We start from the raw sequence: 24,251 nt of genomic DNA on the forward strand, positions 1-24,251 counted from the left end.
ACCCTGGTTCTCTGTACTATTCCACCATTACCTGGGTTCAAATATATTTGTAATACTTTAGCTGGGCTAAATTGAGCTTTCCTGACACAACAGATGTAGAAGTCACAACAGTGCAAACCCTGCCCATCTGGCACTCCAGGCAGGCTAAAACAAACACTCAAATGACTGGATATGATTTGAAATAGTATCTGAACCCAGGTATGCCTAGTGGTGTCGAGATCACCTGTCATGTTAGCCTAGATATTACAGTATCCTGCTGCCTACCAGGCTGCTCAGTCATCCTACTTCGTTTGATCATCAAAAACAACTCCCTTTTATTTATTGATGACATCACCAAGATAGACGCTGCGTTTCCATTTCTCGCAAACCACTTTTGTAGACTAGGACTTTTCCAGGACACAGACACGGGAGGAACATGGATATAAATTAAATACTTGCGCCTAATTGTCGTGTGGGCATAACGGGGGGAAAAGAACCAACCCGTTTGAAGTCTGACAGCCTGAAATGGGCATTAACATTTGAATAGGTGTTTTCCTTTGTGATCTCCTCCAGCTTTTGTTAAGTGTCTGAGCTTGGTAAGTACGAGAGACAATACACTGAGCAGGTTCTGCAGAGGACAGCATCAGTGAAGTCCCCGCACAAAGAGACAGACCGGGGGATGTTATGTCTGCTGCCTCTGTCAGCTTTGGGTTTATTAAATCAGTTTTTTCAGGGGATTAGACAGAGAGAATAAAGTCTATTACCAGGCGTGGTGCTCCACATCTGAAGAAGAAGAAAGCTAGGTTCCATAGACATGGAGAGAAGGCAAACATCCACCACTCTCAGCATCAGCAGAAGAAAACTAGGTTCCATAGACATGGAGAGAAGGCAAACATCCACCACTCTCAGCATCAGCAGAAGAAAACTAGGTTCCATAGACATGGAGAGAAGGCAAACCTCCACCACTCTCAGCATCAGCAGAAGAAAACTAGGTTCCATAGACATGGAGAGAAGGCAAACCTCCACCACTCTCAGCATCAGCAGAAGAAAACTAGGTTCCATAGACATGGAGAGAAGGCAAACCTCCACCACTCTCAGCATCAGCAGAAGAAAGCTAGGTTCCATAGACATGGAGAGAAGGCAAACCTCCACCACTCTCAGCATCACCACTGGGGGCTATCGCCACTTTAAAGTAGTTCATTTTCTTATTATTATTCTTCATTGGCGGTTTGGAAACAAACTGAAAATATGCATACCACCACCTACTGTGCTAGACTGTGTAGTCTGAACAGGCATACATCCATAAAGCCTTTAATGCCCATGCAAAACAGGCTTTGTGGAAAATGTGCCTTCTATCCAACTCTGCAGGAATCTCTAAGTGCAGGACTGAGATCAGGAACCCCTTATCTCCTAGTGCATATAGCCATGGCCCTTCAGGCTCCGTGTACACCGAGGAGAGGAGCCTTCCTACCTTCCACCGATGCAGTGAGGAGAAGTGTTTATTAAAACAGCTGCTTCAGCCCCAGCACTCCCAGACAACACTCGGCTGCTTCTCCTTCCTGTCTGTAGCAGAGATGGAATCATGCGGATATGGGCACGCACACTAAAGCTGCAACTGGATTAGTAGGCATGCAGGTGGTGGTGAGAGGTGGAAGTGGAGAGAGAGAGACACACACACACACACACACACACACACACACACACAGGTGGAAGTGGATGTAGAGAGATACACACACAGGTGGAAGTGGAGAGAGAGAGACACACACACACACACACACAAGTGGAAGTGGATGTAGAGAGAGAGAGACACACACAGGTGGAAGTGGATGTAGAGAGATAGAGACACACACACACACACAGGTGGAAGTAGATGTAGAGAGAGAGCGACACACACAGGTGGAAGTGGATGTAGAGAGAGAGCGACACACACACACACAGGTGGAAGTGGATGTAGAGAGAGAGCGACACACACACACACAGGTGGAAGTGGATGTAGAGAGAGAGCGACACACACACACACAGGTGGAAGTGGATGTAGAGAGAGAGCGACACACACACACACAGGTGGAAGTAGATATAGAGAGAGAGAGACACACACACACACACAGGTGGAAGTGGATATATAGAGAGAGAGACACACACACACACAGGTGGAAGTGGATGTAGAGAGAGAGAGACACACACACACACAGGTGGAAGTGGATGTAGAGAGAGAGCGACACACACACACAGGTGGAAGTGGATGTAGAGAGAGAGCGACACACACACACACAGGTGGAAGTGGATGTAGAGCGAAGGTGAGAAGCTGTCTGAGACATGTTGGTGTAAGACCTGGGGGGGGGGGGGGTCTGTCTGTCCAAATAGCTGGTGAGCATGGTGAACCATGGAAAAATACTGCTGTTATGCCCCTTAAGGTTCAAGCACAAGATATTTATCGAACTGTACATGGATAGTAGTAGATATCCAAGCAATCCTGTCATACTGTATAGCGAGGCGTTTACAGCGTGTTTAAAGGGTGAATATGGAACAGGGGTCAAGGAGAATAAAACCCTTCACCAGTGACCATAGTATTGTTTTAATCATGTGTCATTACTATTTCTGTTGGCTACTTTTTTTTCTTTTTTTAACCTTTATTTAACTAGGCAGGTCAGTTAAGAACAAATTCTTATTTTCAATGACGGCCTAGGAACAGTGGGTTAACTGTCTGTTCAGGGGCAGAACGACAGATTTGTACCTTGTCAGCTCGGGGATATGAACTTGCAACCTTCCGGTTACTAGTCCAACACTCTAACCACTAGGCTACCCTGCCACCCCACTAAGGGACAGCCTTCTTCCACTGGTAAGCAGGAGGGTTAAGGAAAGGGGAAGGGGTGACCTACTCAGATGCACAACTGAACGCATTCAACCAAAATCTGTCTTCTGCATTTAACCCAACCCCTCTGAATCAGAGAGGTGAGGGGGGGGCTGTTTTGGGACAGTCCTAAATCGCACCCTATTCCCTACAGTTGAAGTCGGAAGTTTACATACACTTAGGTTGGAGTCATTAAAACTCATTTTTCAACCACTCCACAAATGACTATAAACTAAAGTTTTGGCACTATAGTTTTGGCAAGTCGGTTAGGACATCTACTTTGTGCTTGACACAAGTAATTTCTCCAACAATTGTTTACAGACAGATTATTTCACTTATAACTCATTGTATCACAATTCCAGTGGGTCAGAGGTTTACACACACTAAGTTGACTGTGCCTTTAAACAGCTTGGAAAATTCCAGAAAATTATGTAATGGCTTTAGAAGCTTCTGATAGGCTAATTGACATCATTTGAGTCAGTTGGAGGTGTACCTCTGGATGTATTTCAAGGTCTACCTTCAAACTCAGTGAATCTTTGCTTGACATCATGGGAAAATCAAAAGAAATCAGCAAGACTTCAGAAAAAAAATTGTAGACCTCCACAAGTCTGGTTCATCCTTGGGGGCAATTTCCAAATGCCTAAAGATACTGCGTTCATCTGTACAAACAATAGTACGCAAGTATAAACACCATGGGACCACACAGCCGTCATACCGCTCAGGAAGGAGACGTGTTCTGGCTCCTAGAGATTAACGTACTTTGGTGCAAAGAGTGCAAATTAATCCCAGAACAACAGCAAAGGAGCTTGTGAAGATGCTGGAGGAAACAGGTACAAAAGTATCTATATCCACAGTAAAATGAGTCCTATATCGACATAACCTGAATGGCCGCTCAGCAAGAAAGAAGCCACTGCTCCAAAACCGCCATAAAAAAGCCAGGCTACGGTTTGCAACTGCACATGGGGACAAAGATTGTACTTTTTGGAGAAATGTCCTCTGGTCTGATAAAACAAAAATAGAACTGTTTGACCATATGACCATCGTTTGGAGAAAAAGGGGAGGCTTGCAAGACGATGAACACCATCCCAACTGTGAAGCACGGGGGTGGCAGCATCATGTTGTGGCGGTGCTTTGCTGCAGTAGGGACTAGTGCACTTCACAAAATAGATGGCATCATGAGGAGGGACAATTACGTGGATATTGAAGCCACATCTCAAGACATCAGTCAGGAAGATAAAGCTTGGTCGCAAATGGGTCTTCCAAATGGACAATGGCCCCAAGTAAACTTCCAAAGTTGTGGCAAAATGGCTTAAGGACAACAAAGTCATGGTATTGGAGGGGCCATCACAAAGCCCTGACCTCAATCCCATAGAAAATTTGTGGGCAGAACTGAAAAAGCATGTGCGAGCAAGGAGGCTTACAAACCTGACTCAGTTACACCAGCTCTGTCAGGAGGAATGGGCCAACATTCACCCAACTTATTGTGGGAAGGTTGTGGAAGGCTACCCGAAACGTTTAACCCAAGTTAAACAATTTAAAGGCAATGTTACCAAATACTAATTGAGTGTATGTAAACTTCTGACCCACTGGGAATGTGATGAAATAAATAAAAGCTGAAATAAATAATTATCTTTATTATCATTCTCTCTATTATTCTGACATTTCACATTCTTAAAATAAAGTGCTGATTTTAACTGACCTAAAACAGGGAATATTTACTTGGATTAAATGTCAGGAATTGTGAAAAACAGAGTTGAAATGTTTTTGTCTAAGGTGTATGTAAACTTCTGACTTCCACTGTATATAGTGCACTACTTTTAACCAGGAGCCATGGCATTTGAGATGCAGTCTTGTTATGTCTATGCTATATATCCAATCCAGCCAGACTGAAACCTTCCCCTACGCAACTGAAAACTACCGTAGCCTCATTACTGGTAGGAACAAGGATGCTTTTGCCTTACAGGGTTTTTTTATGCTTTTCCAAAACGAAACAGAAATTAATTTAACGGATCCTGAGAGACGAGACCCAGCCAGAAAAATAAAATAGCTCAAATTGAACTGATCATTAATTTAAATGGAATGAACCACTGACTGATCATTCAAATAATTAATAATTTCATGGCAGTGAACCGCTGAGGATAGAATGTTTTGCAAGCATGAAAGACACAGACGGCTTCTGTTCTGTTGTAACCAGTCACCATTACACCCTGAATCTCTGGGGTGCATTTGACCCCATTTAGTTGATGTGAAACAGAAAGCCCTTCGGGGTAGACATTATGCACTGGGACACACCACGATCAGAGCAGTGGGCCAGTGATTGTGTGTGTCTGTGGTTGTGTGTGTGTTCCCTGGCCCAGTGCTCTGATCCAGGGAACACACATGGAAGGTAATGAAGCATAAGGTGTTTCAGGTGTTGATTGTGAAAAACAAGTTCATTTTAATACTGATTATTAGTAAGAGGGTGGTGCTAGCACAACCAGGGTACCGATTGACTATTGGTAAGAGGGTGGTGCTAGCACAACCAGGGTACTGATTGACTATTGGTAAGAGGGTGGTGCTAGCACAACCAGGGTACCGATTGACTATTGGTAAGAGGGTGGTGCTAGCACAACCAGGGTACTGATTGACTATTGGTAAGAGGGTGGTGTTAGCACAACCAGGGTACCGATTGACTATTGGTAAGAGGGTGGTGCTAGCACAACCAGGGTACCGATTGACTATTGGTAAGAGGGTGGTGCTAGCACAACCAGGGTACCGATTGACTATTGGTAAGAGGGTGGTGCTAGCACAACCAGGGTACCGATTGACTATTGGTAAGAGGGTGGTGCTAGCACAACCAGGGTACCGATTGACTATTGGTAAGAGGGTGGTGCTAGCACAACCAGGGTACCGATTAACTATTGGTAAGAGGGTGGTGCTAGCACAACCAGGGTACCGATTGACTATTGGTAAGAGGGTGGTGCTAGCAAAACCAGGGTACCGATTGACTATTGGTAAGAGGGTGGTGCTAGCAAAACCAGGGTACCGATTGACTATTGGTAAGAGGGTGGTGCTAGCAAAACCAGGGTACCGATTGACTATTGGTAAGAGGGTGGTGCTAGCAAAACCAGGGTACCGATTGACTATTGGTAAGAGGGTGGTGCTAGCAAAACCAGGGTCGTAATTGACTATTGGTAAGATAGGGGCGGCAGGTAGCCAAGTGGTTAGAGCGTTGGGTCAGTAACCGAAAGGTTGCTAGATCGAATTCCCGAGCTGACAAGGTAAAAATCTGTCGTTCTGGCACTGAACAAGGAAGTTAACCCACTGTTCATAAGCAATCTTTGTAAATAAGAATTTGTTCTTAACTGACTTGCCTGGTTAAATAAAGGTTAAATAAAAAATAAAAAGAGAGTGGTGCTAGCAAAGCCAGGGTTGTGGGCAACTATTGGTAAGACCAGGGTTGTGGGCAACTATTGGTAAGACCAGGGTTGTGGGTGACTATTGGTAAGAGGGTGGTGCTATCAAAGCCAGGGTTGTGGGTAACTATTGGTAAGACCAGGGTTGTGGGTGACTATTGGTAAGACCAGGGTTGTGGGTGACTATTGGTAAGAGGGTGGTGATAGCAAAACCAGGGTTGTGGGTGACTATTGGTAAGAGAGTGATGATAGCAAAGCCAGGGTCGTGGGTGACTATTGGTAAGAGAGTGATGATAGCAAAGCCAGGGTCGTGGGTGACTATTGGTAAGAGAGTGATGATAGCAAAGCCAGGGTCGTGGATGACTATTGGTAAGAGGGTGGTGGTAGCTAAGCCAGGGTCGTGGTAACTATTGGTAAGACCAGGGTCGTAAGTGACTATTGGTAAGAGAGTGGTGGTAGCTAAGCCAGGGTCATGGTAACTTTTGGTAAAAGGGTGGTGATAGCAAAGCCAGGGTTGTGGGTAACTATTGGTAAGAGAGTGGTGATAGCTAAGCCAGGGTCGTGGGTAACTATTGGTAAGAGAGTGGTGATAGCTAAGCCAGGGTCGTTGGTAACTTTTGGTAAGAGAGCGGTGGTAGCAAAACCGTGGGTAACTATTGGTAAGACCAGGGTCGTGGGTAACTATTGGTAAGAGAGTGGTAATAGCAAAGCCAGGGTCGTGGGTAACTTTTGGTAAGAGAGTGGTGATAGCTAACCCGGGGTCGTGGGTAACTATTGGTAAGAGAGTGGTGATAGCTAAGCCAGGGTCGTGGTAACTTTTGGTAAGAGAGTGGTGATAGCAGGGCCGTGGGTCCAATCCCATATATGAAATCATTATACACTCATTATACTCTAACTGACTTTTGTTAGGAATGTGGAAATAGGCTAGGTGGTTTCGCAAAAACACTTTTGATAAGCACCTGCTAAATTACATATAGCCTTTACATTTTGGTTGAAAATGAATTATTATGTCTCCAGTATGGTTGCGAGGCTCAGAGAGAAGACTGGGTGTGGGACCAGGATATGAGAGTCTGCGACAACCTTAACACCCCTCAGAGGAGAGGACAGTAGCTCTCTGCCACACACAGTCACTCAAGGCTATCATTGGATTACTGTGGAGTCTCTCTCGCTCAAAGACTTGGAGGGGAAGGAGTGAAGAGGGGAGGGGAAGGAGAGTGTCTATCCACTCTGGGAAATGCAGGGAGAGATAAATTACCACCCTGACTGATCCTCTCAGAGAAACAGAGGGAAGAATGGTTGACTGGAGAGCATGCCCTTGAGCGTATTAAAACCACACACAGATGACTGGCGTTAGAAAAGAAAGTGACATTCAGAGACCAGGTCTAGAAAAGATTGGAACCAATAGTCAGTCTTCACTGCACAAAATAGGAACCAACCCATGTCCCAGATGCAACAGTCAAGCCCTGCTTCAACCTACAAGCCCTGCTTCAACCTACAAGCTCTGCTTCAACCTACTAGCCCTGCTTCAACCTACAAGCCCTGCTTCAACCTACAAGCCCTGCTTCAACCTACTAGCCCTGCTTCAACCTACAAGCCCTGCTTCAACCTACTAGCCCTGCTTCAACCTACAAGCCCTGCTTCAACCTACTAGCCCTGCTTCAACCTACAAGCCCTGCTTCAACCTACAAGCCCTGCTTCAACCTACTAGCCCTGCTTCAACCTACTAGCCCAGCTTCAACCTACCAGCCCTGCTTCAACCTACCAGCCCTGCTTCAACCTACTAGCCCTGCTTCAACCTACTAGCCCTGCTTCAACCTACTAGCCCTGCTTCAACCTACAAGCCCTGCTTCAGCCTACAAGCCCTGCAAGAAAGCACAAGCAATTCCAAGCAGCTATGGTTTGCGTCCCAAACGGCACCCTACTCCTTACATAGTGCACTACTTTTGACCATGGCCCAGAAGGGTAATAGGGAGCAATTTGGGATGTAGCCAAGTCGCTGAGGGGATTTCTACACCGGCATGCCTCATTGCACCATTGTGGATAATGTAATGGCCACCCCATTTGAGCTGCAGTCGCTGCAGTTTGTGGCCTAAATTAGCGGTTTGCAGGGCCGGGGTCGGGAGGCTGACTTAGTGAGGAGCGTCTTCCCCCAAGCTCAATTAACCTCCCATCTGGAGGAGGAGAGAGAGGGGGAATTAGCAGAGGGATGATCCTGCCTTAATGTTGTATGGGTCCCAAATTGCACCCTATTCACTATACTGTATATTACACTACTTTTAAAACAGGGCACTGGTCAAAAGTAGTGCACTATGAAGGGAATAGGGTGCCATTTGGGGGACGAACGCTTCCTCCTGAGCAACACTGACATTTCCCCACAGGAAGGGAGGCTGCAGTAGAAGATCAATAGAGGAAGGGGTCAGGCATGGTGGGAGGAGTCAGGAAGGGTGAGGAAAGGGTGAGGAAAGGCTTGGAGAGAGGGGAGAGGTGGGAGGACAGTCAGGAAGGGTGAGGAAAGCGTTGGAGAGAGGGGAGAGGTGGGAGGACAGTCAGGAAGGGTGAGGAAAGCGTTGGAGAGAGGGGAGAGGTGGGAGGAGTCAGGAAGGGTGAGGAAAGGCTTGGAGAGAGGGGAGAGGTGGGAGGACAGTCAGGAAGGGTGAGCAAAGCGTTGGAGAGAGGGGAGAGGTGGGAGGACAGTCAGGAAGGGTGAGGAAAGCGTTGGAGAGAGGGGAGAGGTGGGAGGACAGTCAGGAAGGGTGAGGAAAGCATTGGAGAGAGGGGAGAGGTGGGAGGACAGTCAGGAAGGGTGAGGAGAGGGTCAGAGGGAATTGAGGGGTATCAGAAGGGAGGTCGGGAGAGGTAGAAGAGGCGGGCAGGGCCAGGATCTGACTGCAGGCCACAGTGGGAAGAGTGTGACAGATGGGTTAACTTCCTCCCCTGATCCCCAGATGCTCCGGAGCAGAGAGAGCCTCCTGATTCCTCTCTTGGAGCTGTGCACAACATGATCCCGGCTGCTGCCTCTTCATGCTCTGCTCCAACTGTAAACCCACCATTAAAGGCCAACTTATTCATTCACCTGGTTGGCTATAAAGCTGGCTCTGTCACAACTATCTGGAAGCCCAAGATCTAACAAGTACAGTGTACACAGGCATTAGGTCTACATACAGTGTACATAGACAATAGGTCTACATACAGTGTACACAGACATTTGGTCTAAATACAGTGTACACAGGCATTAGGTCTACATACAGTGTACACAGGCATTAGGTCTACATACAGTGTACATAGACATTAGGTCTACATACAGTGTACATAGACATTAGGTCTACATACATACATAGACATTCACATGGACCCATACAGACATCAGACATATGAGGACCATAGACGACCACTCAACTTGAACTGGCACATTCAAATGCAAGTCACGTTAGGAGAAATATATATATATATATATATATATATATATATATATATATATATATATACGTGTGAACTGCTATAGAGGGAAGGGGTCATACTCGTCACAGTTCTGCAGTGAAGAGAGAACCGTCTTTCTTGAGTGACACATCAAAGCAAGGGAGGCTTTCTCCCTTTTTTTCCGGGAGACAGATGGTTGCGAGTGGCACAATGAGGATGGTTGACATTGACGAGGGAAAATGTTGCCTCTGCCAGGTCCACACGTCACCTCAGTATGCAGCCTTGTGTCAGCCATCCATCCATCGCTCTGTCTGGTCCATACAGCTTTTCAATACCACCACTGAATGGGGATTCATTACCAACCACACTGAGACAAGTGAGTGATGTGCTGGGTCATTCACGAGGGCTATCTGATCAAAGGACTGACTGTGTAAGCCACATTGGAGCCTAAGTGACTGTAAATGGTTTATAAGTAGGTTATAAACAGTAAATATGTAGTTTATAAATCACTTATAATCAGTTAATATGTAGTTTATAAATCACTTATAAACAGTTCAAACTTTGTTAGGAATTGTATAATTGTCATTTTGGTACAACTTTTAAACCATTCCTAAATGTAAAGTGTTATTTAAACTATACCTTACTGTAAAGTGTTATTTAAACCATACCTTACTGTAAAGTGTTATTTAAACCATACCTTACTGTAAAGTGTTATTTAAAGTGTACCTTACTGTAAAGTGTTATTTAAACTATACCTTACAGTAAAGTGTTATTTAAAGTGTACCTTACTGTAACGTGATATTTAAAGCGTACCTTTCTGTAAAGTGTTATTTAAACCATACCTTACTGTAAAGTGTTATTTAAAGTGTACCTTACTGTAAAGTGATATTTAAAGTGTACCTTACTGTAAAGTGTTATTTAAAGTGTACCTTACTGTGAAGTGATATTTAAAGTGTACCTTACTGTGAAGTGTTACCAGTCAGACAATACTTACGGTTGTTCCCCAGCTCCTCAAACAGATACTGCATCTTTTCCCACTGGGTACCATTCTGATTAGGTGGGGCTTCAAGGGGAACGAAGGCCCTGCAAAAAAATACTATTCATTAAAACCATTGGCTTTATTAGAAGTAAAATATGATATAGCCTGATCCCAGATCTGATGGAAGTTGGCTATACAGCACAAACAGATCTGATGGAAATTGGCTATACAGCACAAACAGATCTGGGACCAGGCGAGTTAAAATAAGGTTAGAACATGCGATAGCCTACTTTGTAAAGTGAATGTATTAGAGAAGCCATGACTTTGGGTATCTCCAGTGCATTTCTTAATGGAAACACAATGTTTTGATTACGTCCCTTGATAATAATTGCTTCTATCAACAGCCGTCAGCATCATCCGCAGTGCAAAACAACTTTTAGTTTGACATACACTATTTACATAAAGTTGTCCCTGCTAGACACGTTTATTTACCTAGCATTGAAGGGAATGTATTCAGGGAACTCTCTTCACTGTCAGAATGTCAAAAAATACCCCCCAGTCTGAGTCGAGAGACTAGCTAACACCTGCCACTGAAACCAACAGGATGGAGTGAAATATTGAAATATTCATATTTTTTGTATTGAAAGCCTTCTTCAGGGTTGATGACAAAGTTCATTTACTGTTTCATTTCTTTTGGACCCGCAATTAAATGGATCACGGTGTGCATTTTGTTGGACTAAAATAGACATTGCCAAACACTGACTAGAGACGGAATGTATTCCTGGGAATGGCTTTCACTGTTATTTACTTAGCTGAGTAGGGCAGACCATTTCATTTCCCCAGGAAAACAACAGCATTATTCCAACTACACATTGGAAGAGGGTTTAGTAGCAGCAACAATGACTATTGGTAGAGGGTTTAGTAGCAGCAACAATGACTATTGGTAGTGGGTTTAGTAGCAGCAACAATGACTATTGGTAGTGGGTTTAGTAGCAGCATGACTATTGGTAGTGGGTTTAGTACTGACTATTGGTAGAGGGTTTAGTAGCAGCAACAATGACTATTGGTAGAGTAGCAGCAACAATTATTGGTAGCAGCAACAATGACTATTGGTAGAGTGTTTAGTAGCAGCAACAATGACTATTGGTAGTGGGTTTAGTAGCAGCAACAATGACTATTGGTAGAGGGTTTAGTAGCAGCAACAATGACTATTGGTAGAGTAGTTTAGTAGCAGCAACAGCATCAATGACTATTGGTAGAGGGTTTAGTAGCAGCAACAATGACTATTGGTAGAGGGTTTATTAGCAGCAACAGCCTCAATGACTATTGGTAGAGGGTTTAGTAGCTGCAACAATGACTATTGGTAGAGGGTTTAGTAGCAGCAACAATGACTATCAATGACTATTGGTAGAGGGTTTAGTAGCAGCAACAACATCAATGACTATTGGTAGAGGGTTTAGTAGCAGCAACAATGACTATTGGTTGAGGGTTTAGTAGAGGCAACAACATCAATGACTATTGGTAGAGGGTTTAGTAGCAGCAACAATGACTATTGGTAGAGGGTTTAGTAGCAGCAACAGCCTCAATGACTATTGGTAGAGGGTTTAGTAGCAGCAACAGCATCAATGACTATTGGTAGAGGGTTTAGTAGCAGCAACAATGACTATTGGTAGAGGGTTTAGTAGAGGCAACAACATCAATGACTATTGGTAGAGGGTTTAGTAGCAGCAACAATGACTATTGGTAGAGGGTTTAGTAGCAGCAACAGCATCAATGACTATTGGTAGAGGGTTTAGTAGCAGCAACAATGACTATTGGTAGAGGGTTTAGTAGCAGCAACAATGACTATTGGTAGAGGGTTTAGTAGCAGCAACAATGACTATTGGTAGAGGGTTTAGTAGCAGCAACAATGACTATTGGTAGAGGGTTTAGTAGCAGCAACAATGACTATTGGTAGAGGGTTTAGTAGCAGCAACAATGACTATTGGTAGTGGGTTTAGTAGCAGCAACAATGACCATTGGTAGAGGGTTTAGTAGCAGCAACAATGACTATTGGTAGAGGGTTTAGTAGCAGCAACAGCATCAATGACTTTTGGTAGAGGGTTTAGTAGCAGCAACAATGACTATTGGTAGAGGGTTTAGTAGCAGCAACAATGACTATTGGTAGAGGGTTTAGTAGCAGCAACAACAACAATGACTATTGGTAGAGGGTTTAGTAGCAGCAACAACAACAATGACTATTGGTAGAGGGTTTAGTAGCAGCAACAATGACTATTGGTAGAGGGTTTAGCAGCAGCAACAGCATCAATGACTATTGGTAGAGGGTTTAGTAGCAGCAACAATGACTATTGGTAGTGGGTTTAGTAGCAGCAACAATGACTATTGGTAGAGGGTTTAGTAGCACAACGTCATGAAATAAATGCAATGAAATCCTTTAAAGTGAGAGTAGGTTGTAGCTTTGACAATGCTTTTCACACTACCCAAATCTAATCAATAGATAACAGAATGATTCATTTCTTTCTTTGTCTATTTGTCTGTTTGTTTGTGTACAAACCAAAACAAGGCCTTGAACTCATTGTTTTTCTTGCAGTCTATTGTTGAGACCTTTACTTTCTCCACCGCAGCCTGTCCCTACCCATCCAATTACCTTTATAATTAACAGGCAATTCATCTAATTATGACGTTTAAACTACGACCCAAATGGCACCCCATTCCCTTTACAGTGCACTACTTGTTTCCAGGGCCCCTAGTGCCCATAGGACTCTGGTCAAAAGTAGTGCACTAATTAGGGAATAGGTGCTATTTAGGATCCCAGGATCTATTTTTTTGCTGGCGTTAACACATTGCTAGTGCCAAACCACGTTCGCGGGCAATTTCGACCTGTTAAAGCCAGCACTGTGCTATTTTCAAACTGTTGTGCAAGGATTAGTAATTGACCTGTTTAATATCAGCACACTTGCGGTCAGATGGGAGGGGTGGAAATATTTTAAGTGTGTCCTTAAAAACATGATCCAGAGTGCCAATTTCAGGCAGCGCTGATATTTAAGAACAACCAAAAGCTGGTTTTGATTTGATTTGATTTATTAGGAACCCCATTAGCCGACACCAACGATGACAGCTGGTCTGACTGGGGTCCGACACATCGCGAAAAATACATTACAGACAGAAGACTTACATACATTTATAAACATGAACATGTAGTCTCTGTGTGTGTGTGTGTGTGTGTGTGCATCTATTAGTTCCACATCCATGTCAGTACATACACACAACAAGTAGGTCACATGGGGGAGAGGCGTTGAAACAAGGTTTGGCTGTTCACTATATAAGATGGAAGTGAGTTCCATGCACTCTGTAATGGCTCTGTAAAATACTGTACGTTTTCTTGAATTTGTTCTGGACCTGGGGACTGTGAAAAGACCCCGGGTGGCATGTCTGGTGGGGTAAGTGTGTGTCAGAGCTGTGTGTAAGTTGACTACGCAAACATTAGGGAACTTCCAAAACATTGTTTTTTATGAAAACAAGAAATCAGTCGTTTGTTATAAAAACAAGAATTCAGTCTTTCCTCAAGTCTTAGCCGAGAGAGACTGACATGCATAGTATTTATATCAGCCCTCTGATTACAATGAAGAGCAAGACGTCCCTCTTTGTTCTGGGCCAGATGCAGCTTAACTAGGTATTTCTTTGCAGATCTCGACCACATGACTGGACAATAATCAAGATAAGATAAAACTAGAGCCTGCAGGACTTGCTTTTTGGTGGCAAAAAAGCTGAGCATTTCTTTATTAAGTACATACCTCTTTACAACCATTGAATCTAAATGTTTTGACCACGACAATTTACAATCTAAGGTAACACCAAGTAATTTAGTCTCCTCAACAGCCACATCATTCATTACCAGATTCAGCTGAGGTCTAGAGCTTAGGGAATTATTTATACCATATGCAATGTTCTTAGTTTTAGAGATGTTCAGGACCAGTTTATTATTGGCCACCCACTACAAAACAACTCCTTGTTAAAGGTTTCAGTGACTTCATTAGCTGTGGTGACTGACGCGTATATGGTTGAGTCACCAGCATACATGGAAGTGCATCGACGACGTCGTCCCCACAGGGACTGTACGTACATTTCCCAACCAGAAGCCATGGATCCCAGGCAACATCACATCGAGCTAAAGGCTAGAGCTGCCGCTTTCAAGGAGCGGGAGCCTAATTCGGACGCTTATAAGAAATCCCTCTATGCCCTCAGACGAACCATCAAACAAGCAAAGCGTCAATACGGGATTAAGATTGAATCCTACTACACCTGCTCGGACGTTCGACGGATGTGGCAGGGCCTGAAGACTATTAAGGATTACAAAGGAATACCCAGACACAAGCTACCCAGTGACGCGAGCCTACCAGACGAGCTAAATGCCTTTTATGCTCGCGTCGAGGCAAGCAACACTGAAGCATGCACGAGAGCACCAGCTGTTTTGGATAACTGTGTGATAACGCTCTCGGCAGCCGATGTGAACAAAACCTTTAAAAAGGTTAGCATTTACAAAGCCGCTGGGCCAGACGGATTACCAGGACGTGTACTCAAATCATGCGCAGACCAACTGTGAAATGTCTTCACTGACATTTTCAACCTCTCCCTGACCGAGTCTGTAATATCTACATGTTTCAAGCAGACCACCATAGTCCCTGTGCCCAAGGAAGCAAAGGTAACCTGCCTAAATGATTATCGCCCCGTGGCACTCACGTCGGTAGCCATGAAGTGCTTTGAAAAGCTGGTCATGGCTCACATCAACAGCATCCTCCCAGACACCCTGGACCCACTCCAATTTGCATACCGCCCCAATAGATGACGCAATCTCAATCGCACTCCACACTGCCCTTCCTCACCTGGACAAAAGGAACACCTATGTGAGAATGCTGTTCATTGACAACAGCTCAGCATTCAACACCATAGTGCCCACGAAGCTCATCACTAAGCTAAGGACTCTGGGACTAAACACCTCTCTCTGCAACTGGACCCTGGACTTCCTGATGGGCCACTCCCAGTTGGTAAGAGTAAGCAACACGTCTGCCACGCTGATCCTTAACACTGGGGCCCCTCAGGGGTGTGTACTTAGTCCCCTCCTGTATTCCCTGTTCACCCATGACTGCGTGGCCAAACAACTCCAACACCATCATTAAGTTTGCTGACAACACAACAGTGGCTGATCACCGACAACGATGAGACGGCCTCTAGGTAGGAGGTCAGAGAACTGGCAGTGTTGTGCCAGGACAAAAACCTCTCCCTCAATGTGAGCAAGACAAAGGAGCTGATCGTGGACTACAGGAAAAGGCGAGCCGAACAGGCCCCCATTAACATCAAAGGGGCTGTAGTGGAGCGGGTCGAGAGTTACCTTGGTGTCCACATCACCAACAAAACTATCATGGTCCAAACATACCACGACAGTCGTGAAGAGGGCACGACAAAACCTATTCCCCCTCAGGAGACTGAAAAGATTTGGCATGGGTCCCCAGATCCTCAAAAGGTTCTACAGCTGCACCATGGAGAGCATCCTGACCGGTTGCATCACCGCCTGGTATGGCAACTGTTCAGCATCTGACTGTAAGGCGCTATAGAGGGTAGTGCGAATGGCCCAGTACATCACTGGGGCCAAGCTTCCTGCCATCCAGGACCTATACAATAGGCGAGGTCAGAGGAAAGCCCATAAAATTGTCAGAGACTCCAGTCACACAAGTTATAGACTGTTTTCTCTGCTACCGCACGGCAAGCGTTTAATTTAATAAAGTTAAACTTATTAGAATGATTCACCATCCTGGTTTTAGTAGTAACGTGGTTGGTTATGGCATGAATTGTGATAGCAGAATCACAGCCTAACTAGCCATGATGCACACTGCCAATATGAACATGGAACAACACTAATGTGGAACAACAGTAATGTGTAGAGTAGACTAATATGGAACAACAGTAATATGCAGATTAGCCTAATGTGGAACAACAGTAATATGTAGATTAGCCTAATGTGGAACAACAGTAATGTGTAGATTAGACCAATGTGGAACAACAGTAATGTGTAGATTAGCCTAATGTGGAACAACAGTAATGTGTAGATAAGACCAATGTGGGACAACAGTAATGTGTAGATTAGCCTAATGTGGAACAACAGTAATGTGTAACAGTAATGGAATGACTTGGTTTCCTCTATCGTAATCGCTCCTCTTTCACCCCTGCTGCCAAACTAACCCTGATTCAGATAACCATCCTACCCATGCTAGATTATGGAGACATAATTTATAGATCAGCAGGTAAGGGTGCCCTCGAGTGGCTAGATGTTCTTTACCATTTGGCCATCAGATTTGCCACCAATGCTCCTTATAGGACACATCACTGCACTCTATACTCCTCTGTAAACTGGTCCTCTCTGTAAACCCGTCGCAAGACCCACTGGTTGACGCTTATTTATAAAACCCTCTTAGGCCTCACTCCCCCCTATCTGAGATATCTACTGCAGCCCTCATCCTCCACATACAACACCGTTCTGCCAGTCACATTCTGTTAAACGTCCCCAAAGCACACGCCTCCCTGGGTCGCTCCTCTTTTCAGTTCGCTGCAGCTAGCTGCAAAAAAACACTCAAACTGAACAGTTTTATCTCCATCTCTTAATTCAAAGACTCAATCATGGACACTCTTACTGACACTTGTGGCTGCTTCGTGTGATGCATTGTTATCTCTACCTTCTTGCCTTTGTGCTGTTATCTGTGTTCAATAATGTTTGTACCATGTTTTGTGTTGCTACCATGTTGTGCTGCTGCCATGTTTTTGTCATGTTGTGTTGCTACCATGCTGTGTTGTCATGAGTTGCTGACATGCTGTGATCTTAGGTCTCTCTTTATGTAGTGTTGTCTCTCTTGTCTTGATGTGTGTTTTGTCCTATACATTTTTTATCCCAGCCCCTGTCCCTGCAGGAGGCCATTTGCCTTTTGGTAGGCCGTCATTGTAAATAAAAATGAGTTCTTAACTGAATTGCCTTGTCAAATAAAAGGTAGGGAGGTTGGAGGGACGCCATGTGTGACTGACGTGTTTTCCGTTTGCTCCAGCAGTATTCTTAAAGTTTATGTGAATTTTGCAGCAGAACCGTATTTATTTTCAAATATTAGTTTGGTGATCCCTTTCCGTAAAAACCAAGACTACTTTGCTTTCGAATGTCGACGGAAAATAAGGCCAAAAACATGACTTTGAGAAAACCCGGCCCACAAGACCCACTCTCATCACCGCCCTCTCCTGAGTCTGAGGGCCAGGGGACTCACACTTTACCTGCGGGTGCGGCTTGGCCTGACGGCGCTGAAATGAACATTCTCGTGGCCATCAAACTACTACACTCTGAGATAGTTGGAATGAAAACGGAGGTAGTTGCTATGATTGAGGCACAAATACAGGAGGCTTCTTATACTTTAAAAGCAGATCTAACCATCCTGCGGAACAAGACGGTGCCAGCAATCACATCACTCAAAACAACAACAGATTTAAACAATACAATGAGTGCAGCACTGGAGACCTCCGCTACCAATGTCTCCGACTTAACCACCGCCCTGGAAGCTGACGTGAAACACCTGGCTGTGGATTTGAAAAAGGTGCAGGAGAGTTGTGTGAGTTTAGAGGGATTCTCTCGCCTCAATAACCTGAGACTGGTATCAGTCCCAGAATCAGCGGAAATGCCTCGCGCCACGGTTTTCGTTTCTGGGCTGCTGAAGGATGTTCTTGCCTTGGATGAGAAGCCCCTGATTGATCGTGCCCACCGGTCTCTGCGCCCAAAGCCCCGGGATGGTGAGAGGCCCTGTGACATAATTCTTCGAGTGCACTTTTTCGATGAGAAGATGGAGATTCTCAGACGAGCCGGCAATACCACTCTGAGCTTTCAATGACAGAGCTTCTCCATCTACCAGGACTACTCCCCCACTATTTCCAAGCAGCGCACAGCTTTCGGGCAGGCCAAATGACTACTACTACACCATCCAGGTGTGAAGTATGGACTGCGATTCCCGGCCGTTTATCGCTATCTCATGATGGGTAAAGACCACGCATTAGAGTCTCCGGATGAGGCTATGGCTCACATTCAACGTCACATCAAGAAGTCTAGAACTTGCTCATAGATCAGCAACTGTTGCTTGAGAACTGTGGATAGCATGTAGCCCACCTGTGGTACAATTATGTTTAGTTATAACATGCTAGTCTTGTATAGTTGGGGAGTTGGCGAACCCATTCAGGATTATTTGATGTGATCTAATGTTTTGATCATCTAGAGTGCTTGCCTTACAAGCATTCAGTCATTTTAATTTCATTGTATTAAGGTTTTACTTAACTCCTGTGTTTCTAGGCTGTCTCGTTCACCTATTCAGTTTGTTGACATAGTGTCTCAGTGACTCAAAATATTTCAGGTTATTTGTTTACTGGATCCGTTTGTACCGACCCAGTAAACAGTAAATGTTCCGAGGCTACACGTTTTTGGGGGTCTTCAGTTCAATTTTAAAGGTTTTGAACGTCATTTATGCCCAGCAAACGTTCAACGTTGCGCACACATAGTTTTTTGGTCTTGGCTGTAAATTGTCTTAGCGTCAAACTAGACAATTATTTATTTTTTTTGATTGTCTGTTATAAGACTGGGAAAATAATTATATACATCTACAAGTGGTGCTTTTGTAATTTCGTTTGCACAAGGGATTCACTTTTATTTTTCTCTCTTTTTGCTGCTTGATCCACTAACACAAAACGCAACTTTAAAGAGCGGGACTGTGGGTTTAGGTTTAACACCGCACTCTCATAGACATACTGTGTGAAGAGAACACGTTCTATTTAGGCTTGTACCTCGTTTGGGGAGGTACTGTCTGGGATGGGGGAGGTGGTTTGGGGGAGGAAGGAGGTTGAATTGTTCAGTTCTAATGTTGTCATTCTGTCTTTTTAGGGTTTTTTTCTGTACTTTTTCAAAATATCTTACACTGTATATTATTACTCTGAGACAATTTATTCTGGGGTTTTTGGGGTACTCATTGCTTTTCTGATCTATACTCTAATGACAGGGTTGTATAACGGGAGTGTCCAGGGTGGCCAAAATAATATGATCAAGTGCATTTCGTGGAACATCAAAGGGGTTAACAACCCTGTGAAGCGTAAGAGGGTGTTGACACACTTAAAAAGGTTTGAATGCAAATGTTGCAGTTCTACAAGAGACTCATTTGAGGACTGGTGAGCATTTTAGGATGAGTAGGGACTGGGTAGGTCAAGTGTTCCACTCTAACTTTCATAGTAAATCAAGAGGTGCTGCCATTTTGGTCGATAAATCTACTCCCTTTGTAGCTTCTGAGGTTATTGCTGATCCTAAGGGACAAAACGTCATAGTAACCGGTAAACTATTTTCTACCCCTCTTGTGAGGGCTAGTGTTTATGCTCATAATTGGGATGGCACAAGTTTCATTTCTTCCTTTTTATCTGCTATACCCAATTTAGATTTTCATTTGTTGATTTTATGGGGTGATTTCAACTGTACAATGTCCCCAGTTCTTGACAAGTCCTCACGAAGAACTACAGGCCCATCTAAATGCGCCCTACTTATTCAATCTTTTCTTCAGAAATATGCTATGTTTAAGGCCTAGCGTTTCCTACACCCTACAGATAGACAGTATTCCTTTTATTCTTATGTTCATCAAACATACTCCCGCATTGATGACTTCTTTTTGGACAAAAAACTTCTGCCTAATCTTCGGCGGTGAACTTACGAGAGTATTGTTATTTCTGACCATTCACCATTAGTGCTTGAACTAGAGTTTCCCCAGCGACCTCCTATGTGTTATGAATGGGGTCTTAACCCCATTTTACTCTCAGATAAGGAGTTTGTCAATTTCATTTCTACTGAAATCACCTTATTCCTAGAACACTATTTCAACGCCAGGTATGTCCTGCTCTACCATATGGGAGTCTCTAAAAGCATACCTACGTGGCCAAATTATTTCTTACACAACCAACCAAAACAAAGTTAGCTCTCAGCGACTTCGGGACAAAGCGAATCCATAGCCACATTGGATGAGAGGTATGCTACATATCCTTCCTCTGATCTGCATCAAGAGCGCCAACTACTCCAATCTGAATTTGATGAGCTTTCTACCAGGCAAGCTGAACAGTTACTCTTGCAAGCTCGGTACAGAGTGTATGAACAAGGCGACAAGGCCAGTAACCTCCCTGCACATCAGATCCGTAAATCTGAGGCATCACGTTTAATCCCACAAATAAGGACCCACAGTTATACATAAAGAGATCAAGGATCAATTTAAACAATTTTACTCTGCTCTATCCACCTCTGAATCTCCTCAAGAGCCTTGCTGATTGATTCAGTCTTCAATGGCATGAATATGCCTTCAATTGATACAGACTCACATGACTGTCTAGAAGAAGAATTTACACCTGAGGAGATTGCAACAGCAGTGTCCGCAATGAAAAGTGGTAAATCACTAGGTCCGGACGGTTTTACAACCAAATTTTACAGGACGTTTTCTGGTCTGCTTTGCCCATTCTTGTCTCGATTATATGCAGAGTGCCTTAATACCTCAAAGCTACTGCCTAGTCTTTATCAGGTTTCCACTTCATTACTATTAAAGAAAAACAAAGACCCCCTGGAATGTGGATCCTATAGACCAATCTCGCTTTTAAACTGTGATTACAAAATCCTGGCCAAGCTTTTAGCCATCCGTATGGAAGGCTCGCTGCACCAAGTAATACACTCTGACCAGACTGGCTTTGTGAGAAATAGGCATTTGTTTTTCAATATTAGACGCCTTATGAATTTACTGTACTCCCCAGCGTCGGGGGACCCGAGGGTGGTGGTCTCACTTGATGCGGAAAAAGCTTTTGACCGCGTTGAGTGGGACTACCTAACAGCTGCCCTTTATAGATTTGGCTTTGGCCTCAAATTCATTGCGTGGATAAAGATTGTTTATTTTTCCCCCATGGCTTCGGTATGGACTAACAACTTGTCCTCTGACTATTTTCCCTTGCCCGCAGATCCAGACAGGGTTGTCCACTCTCCCCCTTGTTGTTTGCTTTGACAATCGAGCCTCTCGCCATTGAACTACGCTCCAATGATGCCATTCAAGGTATAATCAGGACGGGCTTAGAGCAGAAAGTCTCGCTATATGCTGACGACCTCCTTTTGTTTATCTCCAACCCTGATACCTCATTGCCACGTGCCTTATCTGTTCTTAAAAAGTTTGGATCAATCTCAAGGTACAAGCTGAATCTAGGCAAGAGTGAGCTTTTTCCTGTAAATAAGGCTGCTTTAAAGTGCTCTTTTACAAGTTTTCAGTTTAGGATTGTCCGGGATCAATTCACCTACTTGGGAGTTAAAGTGACAAGGAAATATTCAAATTTGTTTCAGGAAAACTTGGTTGCTCTAGCAGAGAGTTTGAAACAATATTTTACTTTTTGGAATTTGCTACCTCTTTCTCTTATCGGAAGGATTAATGTCATTAAAATGAATGTGTTGCCCAAATTTTTATATTTATTTCAATGTTTAATTTTTATTCCAAAATCTTTTTTTAATTCACTGTTTAATTTTTTTTATTTGGGATGGCAAGGTACCACGGATTGGTAGAAAACATTTACAGAAGCCTAAGGTGGTTTAGCTCTACCAAATTTCCAGACATACTATTGGGCTGCAAATTTCAGAACCCTTTTGTACTGGGCCACAAGCTGATCCTACTGGCCCTTGACCACTCTGGGTCCAGATGGAGTCTGAATCGTGTAAACATGCTGCACTTTCTTCTGTGTTGTGCTCATCTCTCCCAGTGTCCCTAGGCAAAAGGTGTGTCAACCCAATTGTAAAGCAGTCTCTTAAAATTTGAAATCAGTTCCGTTTAGCCTTTAGCCTCCGAGGCTTTTCTCTATCAGGCCCAAACAGAACATTTTATTTCCTCCATCTTTGAATGATGGGGCTTTTGCCATCTGGCACTCACTAGGCCTCTCCTCACTAGCCCAATTATTATTTGATGATACATTTGCCTCTTTTGCTCAGCTACAGGAAAAGTTCAACCTCCCCCAATCCCACTTTTTCTGAACTTTGTCAGAGCTAACACACCTGAATTTCCCCATAGGCCTGCGAATACAGCTATAGAGAGCATCTTTGAGCTGAACAAGATTCCTAGGGGAGCAATTTCAGATGTATTTGCAATCATTGACTTAACAGAACCCTTCTTTGGTGCCTTTAAAGACTCGATGGGAAAAGGATTTGGGGGAGGAACTTGGGGAAAACACCTGGGAATCTGTGCTGCTGTATCCTCTTTTAGCTCTTTTGGGGCTGTCATAAAGTGTCAGATTTCTGGGAATTAATATTGAAATGCTTCTCTGATATATATTCACTGCTCAAAAAAATTAAGGGAACACTAAAATAACACATCCTAGATCTGAATGAATTAAATATTCTTATTAAATACTTTTTCCTTTACATAGTTGAAAGTGCTGACAACAAAATCACACAAAAATTATCAAAGGAAATGTATCAACCCATGGAGGTCTGGATTTGGAGTCACACTCAAAATTAAAGTGGAAAACCACACTACAGGCTGATCCAACTTTGATGTAATGTCTTTAAAACAAGTCAAAATGAGGCTCAGTAGTGTGTGTGGCCTCCACGTGCCTGTATGACCTCGATACAACGCCTGGGCATGCTCCTGATGAGGTGGCGGATGGTCTCCGGAGGGATCTCCTTTCAGACCTGGACTAAAGCATCCGCCAACTCCTGGACAGTCTGTGGTGCAACGTGGGGTTGGTGGATGGAGCGTTACAGGCAGTAGAACGTTCTCCACGGCGTCTCCAGACTCTGTCACGTCTGTCACATGTGCTCAGTGTGAACCTGCTTTCATCTGTGAAGAGCACAGGGCGCCAGTGGCGAATTTGCCAATCTTGGTGTTCTCTGGCAAATGCCAAACGTCCTGCACGGTGTTGGGCTGTAAGCACAACCGCCACCTGTGGACGTCGGGCCCTCATACCACCCTCATGGAGTCTGTTTCTGACCATTTGAGCAGACACATGCACATGTGTGGCCTACTGGAGGTCATTTTGCAGGGCTCTGGCAGTGCTCCTCCTGCTCCCCCTTGCACAAAGGCGGAGGTAGCGGTTCTGCTGCTGGGTTGTTGCCCTCCTACGGCCTCCTCCACGTCTCCTGATGTACTGGCCTGTCTCCTGGTAGCGCCTCCATGCTCTGGACACTACGCTGACAGACACAGCAAACCTTCTTGCCACAGCTCGCATTGATGTGCCATCCTGGATGAGCTGCACTACGTGAGCCACTTGTGTGGGTTGTAGACTCCGTCTCATGCTACCACTAGAGTGAAAGCACCGCCAGCATTCAAAAGTGACCAAAACAACAGCCAGGAAGCATAGGAACTGAGAAGTGGTCGGTGGTCACCACCTGCAGAACCACTCCTTTATTGGGGGTGTCTTGCTAATTGACTATCATTTCCACCTATTGTCTATTCCATTTGCACAACAGCATGTGCAATTTATTGTCAATCAGTGTTGCTTCCTAAGTGGACAGTTTGATTTCACAGAGGTGTGATTGACTTGGAGTTACATTGTGTTGTTTAAGTGTTCC

The 24,251-nt window shown here is 44.3% G+C and overlaps 1 protein-coding gene across 1 annotated transcript in view; it reads right to left on the minus strand.

Annotated features, from left to right (window-relative positions):
* LOC139413616 (lysosomal cobalamin transport escort protein LMBD1-like) overlaps positions 1–24,251 on the minus strand; it is a 132,135-nt gene that overhangs the window by 101,346 nt on the left and 6,538 nt on the right. Inside the window, exon 3 of the mRNA XM_071161225.1 lies at positions 10,637–10,725. Coding sequence (XP_071017326.1) covers positions 10,637–10,670 — 34 coding nt within the window. The 5' untranslated portion in view covers positions 10,671–10,725. The remainder of the gene's footprint in view (positions 1–10,636; positions 10,726–24,251) is intronic.

Source organism: Oncorhynchus clarkii, chromosome 1 (genome assembly GCF_045791955.1).
Source record: "Oncorhynchus clarkii lewisi isolate Uvic-CL-2024 chromosome 1, UVic_Ocla_1.0, whole genome shotgun sequence".
NCBI classification, from domain to species: Eukaryota; Metazoa; Chordata; class Actinopteri; order Salmoniformes; family Salmonidae; genus Oncorhynchus; species Oncorhynchus clarkii.